General features: G+C 39.8%; 1 protein-coding gene across 1 annotated transcript; it reads left to right on the top strand.

Moving 5' to 3' along the window:
* The first annotated feature begins 1329 nt into the window (after nucleotides 1-1329).
* On the top strand, nucleotides 1330-6276 carry LOC132945608 (uncharacterized). The gene is given in 2 exon segments (XM_061015380.1): nucleotides 1330-2452; nucleotides 2454-6276. Coding segments are annotated over 2 exon segments (4602 nt in total). The 5' UTR covers nucleotides 1330-1673.
* The last annotated feature ends 2648 nt before the right edge of the window (nucleotides 6277-8924 follow it).

Below are 8924 nucleotides of genomic sequence, written 5' to 3'. Positions count from 1 at the left end.
AATATGTTACCTACTAAATCTGCATACCTTCCTGGTAATGAGGCTGGTAATTAGGCATTATTATAAATGTGAAATCGGCTATCAGGGCCGGCGTTATACGATTTTGTGTGAAGCGGGGGAGGGGGAGGGGAGATCAAGTATTTGTCGACTGAAATATTATAATTTATGCCGACTGTAAAAATGTCGACCCGTAATAAATTTCTTAAAACAAACTATGTGAAGTACCTATAAAAATTCCTGGTTTTTCTGTATAATAGGTTATAATATTTCTGTATAATTTTCCTTAATAATTAAAATTTGATAAATATTATATTAAAATCATTATAAAAAAAATTTAAAATATTGAACTAAAACATTTTGAACAGTTCCCCCCCCCCCCCCTTTTAATTTTTCGTAGTATTTGAATTTTGAATATTCAGAAAAAATGTATTTAAGTATAAATATCTACAAATACTTAAAAAAAGTATATACTATATATAAATACTTTTAAACACTTTCAAATTGCTTAAAGAATATTTTTTTAACTTATAAATCAGTTGAATCGATTTTCATATTTTACGTTCATTTTATAATAGTATTTTATATAATATCATCCAGTAGAACTTTAAATAACTTATCTGTTTTCTTTACCAAAGTATATTATATTAGTGTATTTATTATTCGCAACTTTTATTTTTATTTTACGTGTTAAAAATTAAAATAGAAAATATATAAACTAAAATGAATTAATGAATATATATTTATATTGATATCTTTTATTTTAAATAAAGTAGGTACCTACCATTAAATTATCGACATCAGTTCATAAAACCTATGAGATTTACCGACTGTTTACGCCAAATTGTACTCACCTTATCTATATTATTATTATTACTATTATTATTTTTAATTATTACGATTGTTATTAATATTGTTAATATCGTATCTTATCGTATATCCATATTTTACCATTATTATTATTCGCAACTTTCGGCGATTACACTATTCCGGTTCAATTCTGTCACAGAACACGGCACCTACCTGTTCAAGTCTGTCACAGAACACGGGACCGGAGCAGTGTTATCGCCGACAACGCACATATAAAAGGCTGTGCGAACGACGAACGAACAACCATTCCCTTACCAGCATTGTAGTAAGACCCACCCGGGCAGACTTACGCTTTGCTGGTAAACGGACTCCCCCAGCTTTGACGGAACCTCGTCGGACGGTTGTGGTGCGGCCAGTGATCGAATAGTTGGAGAAATTCCGGCATTGGATCGGCCGCCCACAGTCATTGGGGCAATAGTTGGAGCTATTCCGGCATTGTTCCGACTGTTTACCAGTCCGACTTGACCCCCCCGTGATTCCCCGTCAGTGCGTTCGTCGTCGCGGCCTTTTACTCAGGCATAGTGCGTTAGTCCGTATTTTATTTTTTATTTTATTGTAATTTAAAAATCATGTTTATTATTAAACCTAATATGTTATATCAATGTAATTGTCATTAAGACATATAAAAATAAATTATCAACTTTGTCATTAAGACATATTAATAAATTTTATACTTGTCATTGTGACATCCTAACCTATTCGTGGTACTGAACCACAACCCTGTATATAAAACATTGGTCCTTCGAGCCGGATTAAACAAAACAAACCTAGACCTTATCATAAGTCTACCATAAACTCACATCAAGATGGTCATGCCAGAGTCTATAAAATACCTCGACGCCAAAGCTCGAGTGGTTCGAGCACTCGGCCGCATTACGAGGTTCACACAGGCAACCAATGAATATCTCGCAGACCAAACCAGTACAAGCAAACGGGCAAAGGTCGAAACCATGCTCTTAGAAGTAAATGATCTACGTGCCAATGTTGATCAAGATATCCAAGTTATGGAGACAGCAGTAGGATCAAAGACATCGCCTATCGACGTCACTGACAATACATGCAGCACTTCCCTGAGCGATTCATTTGACCAACTATATTACGATCTTATTGCTATGGCTCACTTACATACGATTCCATTAACTAAAGAACATGAAATTTCACAAAACCAGACAACTCAATTTGGAAACTCGTCGATCTATCAACTACCGAAACGGAAATTCCCCACCTTCTCCGGAAGTCTAAAAGAGTACCAAGGCTTTGAAGATCTGTTTAATTCAATTTTGTCGCATACTCCAGAACTCCAGGACGTTGAAAAATTTGAATATTTAAAGACATCTTTAGAAGGAGAAGCACTCTCTCTGGTATCGCATCTATCGTTGACCTCAGCCAATTACCAAAGTGCGTGGAAAATCCTACGAAGTCGGTACGGGAACAAACGTGATTTGGCACGTATCCATTTGGATGCACTTTTAGCACCTCAAAAGGTTACATTTGCCAACGCCGCATCAATTAAACACGTGATTAACATCATTCAAGAACATACAGCTGCGTTGGACAACCTGAATTTTATCACTCGTCAGTGGGGGGCCAATTCTGGTGCACATATTCGAACAACACCTCGATTATGAGTTACGTTCTCGCTGGGAGTTACGGGTAGGAGAAAACTATTCGCCCCAGGTCAGCGAATTTGTGGATTTTTTACACACTCACATCCGATCGGCAGAAGTCCACCCGTCTAGCTCGACGTCAACGAATGAGGCACCACCAACTTCATTTAAAAACTCTAATACTAAAGCTCGCCATCGTCCCGTTGCCAAAGTTCTAACTACAACAGCTCCACAGACGCCCATTACTAAATGTGCGCTATGCAAAACGGTCCATTCAATACGTCAATGTTCAGTTTTCCTCAAGGAACCTCCCACTGAACGATTCAAAATAACAAAGACGTTAGATCTTTGCATAAATTGTTTGGGCTCCGGTCATTCATCTGCAGCATGTCCTTCGAAAAGCTCGTGTAAATCCTGCCGTAAACGTCATCATTCATTGCTTCATTTTCCAGAACAAAAGACATCAACAAATGATGTTGTTTCACCAATTTCAATGGTAGCGGTACATCCACGACCACAATCCATTCTATTATCAACCTTACTCGTCAATATCTCGTCAATCCATAAGGAAACCTACACTTTTCGAGCACTGTTGGATACAGGATCCCAAGTGAGCTTCATTACCAAAAAATGTGCCGATCGACTGTCATTAGTTCAACGCCGCTGTTCTGCCAGAGTGAACACTTTCTCAGGGGCATCAATTAATGCAGTGTCTGGCATATCATCGATCAAGCTGGCACCAGTAGGGAAAACTGAGCCTTGCATCCCACTCGACGTCTTCATTGTCAGTAAAATTACTGATGCAACACCGCAGTCTAGTTATTCATCTACTTCATGGTCACACGTAAACAACTTGGATTTAGCTGACCCAACATTTCACACTCCCGGCCCAGTTGACATCTTACTCGGGGCAGATGTCGCACCAACCATACTGACTGGTACTCGCATTGCAGGACAACCATTACAACCGACCGCTTTCGGAACGATATTTGGATGGATCTTGATGGGTCCAATATCACCAACATCCAGCAACCAAATGACCTCATTGTTAGTAACCACGAATACGACATTAGAAAAAACGCTAACAAAGTTTTGGGAGATGGAGGAACTCCCAAAGGTAAAACATCTAAGTCCTGATGAAATTCAGGCGGAGACCATCTTTACATCTTCAATCAAACGTCTACCCTCGGGACGGTTTAGTGTTGCCTTGCCATTTAAACATTTACGTCCAATACTAGGTGACTCCAAAGGTGGAGCGCTCAGAAGATTTCATGCTCTCGAAAGGCGTATGGCTCAAGATCCAACCTTGGGCAAAAAATACTCAGATTTCATGCAAGACTACTTGGAAAGTAAACACATGGAAGTAGTTCCCGAGAGCAATAAAATCACTCCTTATTGCTATTATATACCACATCATTGTATCCTGCGTCCGGAAAGTCAAACTACAAAGCTTCGGGTAGTTTTTGACGCCTCATCTCGAACTACTTCTGGACAGTCATTAAATTCCAGCGTGTACACTGGACAGAAGTTACAGCAAGAAATTACCAACATTCTGATTCGAGCTCGAGTACACAAGTTTTTATTCACTGCGGATATCAAACAAATGTACCGACAAATCCAAATTCATGCAACCGATCGAGACTATTTACGCATACTTTGGCGTTTTGAACCAGACTCACCAATTCAAGAATATCGCCTATGTACGGTTACATATGGCACCTCTTGTGCTCCACACCAAGCACTACGCACGATGCAATATCTGGCGACAATAGAAGAGTCAAGGTTTCCAATTGCTGCTAAAGTGCTGAAGAATGACATGTTTGTTGACGACATTCTTACAGGAGCTCAGTCAGAAGAGGATACCCTGTTCTGCCAACAACAGGTGATAGCTCTGTGTGCTCAGGGGAAGTTCCAACTAAGGAAGTGGGCTAGTAATCTACCCAGCATCTTACAAGCAGTACCCGCTACTGAATGCTCTATGGATCCCGCTGTACTATTTGATGACGAAGGGCAAGCAATACTCAAGATCCTCGGCATGCATTGGAACCCTACACAGGACTACTTTTCGTACCACTATCATAGTCCAAGCCTCACAACAACAAAACGTTCGGTCTTATCAGATATGGCACGTATCTTCGACCCATTGGGTTTCTTAGCACCCGTCACCTTCCTGGCCAAATATGTAATGCAATTACTATGGACGTCTGGAATTGGTTGGGACGATCTCGTCCCGGAACAAATACTAACGATTTGGAAGCGATATCAACAGGAGCTTAAAAGCATACAAACATTAACTATTCCTCGTCGAATCACGATAGATGGGCATCCAACATATGAGTTACATACATTTTCCGATAGCTCAGAAAAGGGTTATGCTGCAGTCGTGTATCTGCGTTGTATTAGTGGTTCCACGATTCAGTGTCACCTCATCACAGCAAAATCAAAGGTAGCTCCACTTAAACACGTCACCATTCCACGGTTGGAACTTTGCGGAACGCTACTTGCTGCAAAATTGTTGCATTCAGTCCATCACATTTTCGCTTCAATTATATCCATCACTACAATGCACGCGTGGACTGACTCAACCACCGCTCTGTCTTGGATAAAATCATCGCCTCATCGTTGGGCAACATTCGTCGCCAATCGTACAAGTCAACAACAGGAACTTACACCACCATCTATATGGCGTTATGTTCCCACAAATGACAACCCTGCTGACTGTGCCTCAAGGGGGCTCTATCCATCTGAGGTTCTTCATCATCCACTCTGGTGGTCTGGTCCCAGATTTCTCTATCAAGACCATAATACATGGCCACCAACAGTTATCAACAACGATCCTGATACGACAAATTCGGAAGAACGTAAAACTACTCTAGTAGTCACACTACATCAGACTGTCATCGAAGATCTATTAAATAAATATTCATCACTCGCTACAATCATACATGTTGTCGCATACTGTTCAAGAATCTTTACCAAATCTAAACCAATAACCATAAAGTTGTCTCCTCATGAACAAGTAGATGCCTTGCAACGGATCATTCGAACAGTACAAGGGCAATCATTTTCGGATGAGTTTGACAAAACAGGTAATTACTCCTATGCAAACACTAGCAAATTACGAAAACTCAGTCCGTTTCGAGATGATCACGGAATAATACGTGTTGGTGGTCGTCTAAATCATGCACCGATTCCATATGCACAGAAGCATCCAATACTTCTGCCACGTTCCCACCGACTAACGAACCTACTCATTGATGATTTTCATAAAGAACACAAACATCCCGGTGCCACTACTCTGCAAACAATAATTGCACAACAGTATTGGATAATATCTGGTCGCCAAGTCATTAGATCCCGATTAAGACTCTGTATTGCTTGCTACAAGACGCGCCCACGCAATCCACAGCCTTTTATGGGTGACATGCCCAAATATCGTCTGCAACAGATAAAACCATTTATGACAACAGGCGTAGACTATGCCGGCCCAATCATTTTAAAGTCCTCTACAACACGTCGAACGGTGCCCAGTCAAGCATACATCTGTTTATTTGTGTGTATGACAACCAAGGCATTACATTTGGAAGTGGCCTCAGATTTGTCATCCGAAACCTTTCTGATGGCGTTTTGTCGTTTCATCTCCAGACGCGGACCGATTGAACAAATACACAGTGACTGCGGAACAAATTTCAAGGGGGCGGCTAACCTATTACAGCCCGTCGATCAATTCACCCCATTCCAAGGAGTATCAGAATCAGTGTCAGGCATATCTAACGGCTCGGAATATCAGTTGGCATTTTAACCCCCCTTCCGCACCACATTTTGGAGGATTATGGGAGGCTGGGGTCAAATCAGTCAAAACACTGTTATACAGAACCCTTGGGTTGCAACGACTAACATACGAAGAATTGAGCACATTGCTGAGTCGCATTGAAGCTACTTTAAACTCACGTCCACTGGGTGCCCTAAGTTCTGATCCATCCGAATTTGAGGCCCTTACTCCAAGTCACTTTCTCACTCTTATGTCCAGTACAGCCACTGTCGAACCTAATTTAGAGAAAATCCCTCTATCTCATTTTCAACGTTGGAGACTAATTAAGGACCTCCAAGTCCACTTCTGGAAACGATGGCAAAACGAGTATTTGCAAACTCTCCAAAGACGCAGCAAATGGACAAACCATAGTGACAACTTGAAAACCAATACCTTGGTCCTAATACGAGAACCAACACCTCCACTTCTATGGAAACTTGGTCGGATTCTCCAGGTGCACCCCGGCCAAGATGGGATTGTTCGAGTTGCTACCGTCCAAACCAGCACCGGAATCATCAAGAGACCAATCGTGAAACTCTGTCCACTTCCAACCTGTTAAACGCTGAACGCATTTAAGGTGGGCAGGATGTTTACGCCAAATTGTACTCACCTTATCTATATTATTATTATTACTATTATTATTTTTAATTATTACGATTGTTATTAATATTGTTAATATCGTATCTTATCGTATATCCATATTTTACCATTATTATTATTCGCAACTTTCGGCGATTACACTATTCCGGTTCAATTCTGTCACAGAACACGGCACCTACCTGTTCAAGTCTGTCACAGAACACGGGACCGGAGCAGTGTTATCGCCGACAACGCACATATAAAAGGCTGTGCGAACGACGAACGAACAACCATTCCCTTACCAGCATTGTAGTAAGACCCACCCGGGCAGACTTACGCTTTGCTGGTAAACGGACTCCCCCAGCTTTGACGGAACCTCGTCGGACGGTTGTGGTGCGGCCAGTGATCGAATAGTTGGAGAAATTCCGGCATTGGATCGGCCGCCCACAGTCATTGGGGCAATAGTTGGAGCTATTCCGGCATTGTTCCGACTGTTTACCAGTCCGACTTGACCCCCCCGTGATTCCCCGTCAGTGCGTTCGTCGTCGCGGCCTTTTACTCAGGCATAGTGCGTTAGTCCGTATTTTATTTTTTATTTTATTGTAATTTAAAAATCATGTTTATTATTAAACCTAATATGTTATATCAATGTAATTGTCATTAAGACATATAAAAATAAATTATCAACTTTGTCATTAAGACATATTAATAAATTTTATACTTGTCATTGTGACATCCTAACCTATTCGTGGTACTGAACCACAACCCTGTATATAAAACACCGACTAATCCTAGGTTTCTCAGGTATTTGTAATTTTACTGTTATATAATATGTATATTTTTATTACACATTATATATTATGTTTTCATCTCTGGCAGCCGACAGGTTTAATAAATTCAGAATAGCGAGCCAGAGTGCTACCTACTACTACTTTTTTATCAACGATAACTCAGCTAAAAAAAATACAATATAATATTATTAAGCACGGTTAGGTTAGGTTAGATTACACCAACAGAGCTGGCGGCAATGGGTCTTCACCCCCCCCCCCCCCCCCACCTCTTTGAGTTTTTCGTAATTATCAGTCGGCATTTTCTTAATAACTGAGAGCTGTCAGAAATTATACGATTTGTTAAAAGCTGTTTTCCTAGATTTTCTTAGGTTATAATTTTGATAGTAAAAACGAGAACGGGTCAGTCTGCAGTATTAAATTTGATTTCTAATCAATAATTACAGAGGATGACACTATTAATAGTTTTCTATGTTATGAAAAATTTAAAATATAAGTGGATAAGTAAGTAAGTAAGGAAAAGTAAAACTCCTTGTTTTCCTTATTTTCATTGACTTCGATTATATAGGTACGCACTTGACAATATTTAAGAGTTTACTGATTTAGAAATAAAACTACTTCCAATTGTTATACATATTATAATATAATACCTATATTAACTTTTTTAGTACCATCGTCTATGGAAAATAAAATATCAGCTTAGCAAAACGTCTTGAACCTACAGTTTCATCGACGCATAAGTAACGCCATACTTTAAGGCAGGGGTTGCTAAACTTTTCCACCAAGTGAGCTACATTAAAAATGTCAAGTACCCGATAAGCTACCACTATTCGTTTACATATTATACTATTCATATTATTACGTGCAGCATAATATTATTCTCCATCGGAAAATCGTATGTTCTTTTTCGCTTTCAAATACTATATTTACTGAGTATACACATCGTAAAGGTGTGTTTAAGTCATAGACCTTATACTTGTGGACGGTGCATACATGGTTGTAGGGTAGTGTAGTTTGCGTTACAGTGATATAATATAATATATTATTATATATACAGTTATAGGCTATACATAGAGTATTGTAACATCTAGTGTGCGTGTGCGGTGTACGGTGACTACTTTGCAGTGGCGGCGTGAAGCCAATATAAATGCTCGACCACTACCATCTAGATTTTATCACAAAGGCCCGTGGGTCTTAAACAACAACAAAAATCATTCTAATACAGAGCCAAGTAATGTGACTAATAATCAAACGAATGCAGGGGTCTGTAGA

The sequence above is a fragment of the Metopolophium dirhodum genome, chromosome 5 (genome assembly GCF_019925205.1).
Source record: "Metopolophium dirhodum isolate CAU chromosome 5, ASM1992520v1, whole genome shotgun sequence".
NCBI lineage: Eukaryota > Metazoa > Arthropoda > Insecta > Hemiptera > Aphididae > Metopolophium > Metopolophium dirhodum.
This window is presented reverse-complemented; position numbering and strand designations above follow the sequence as displayed.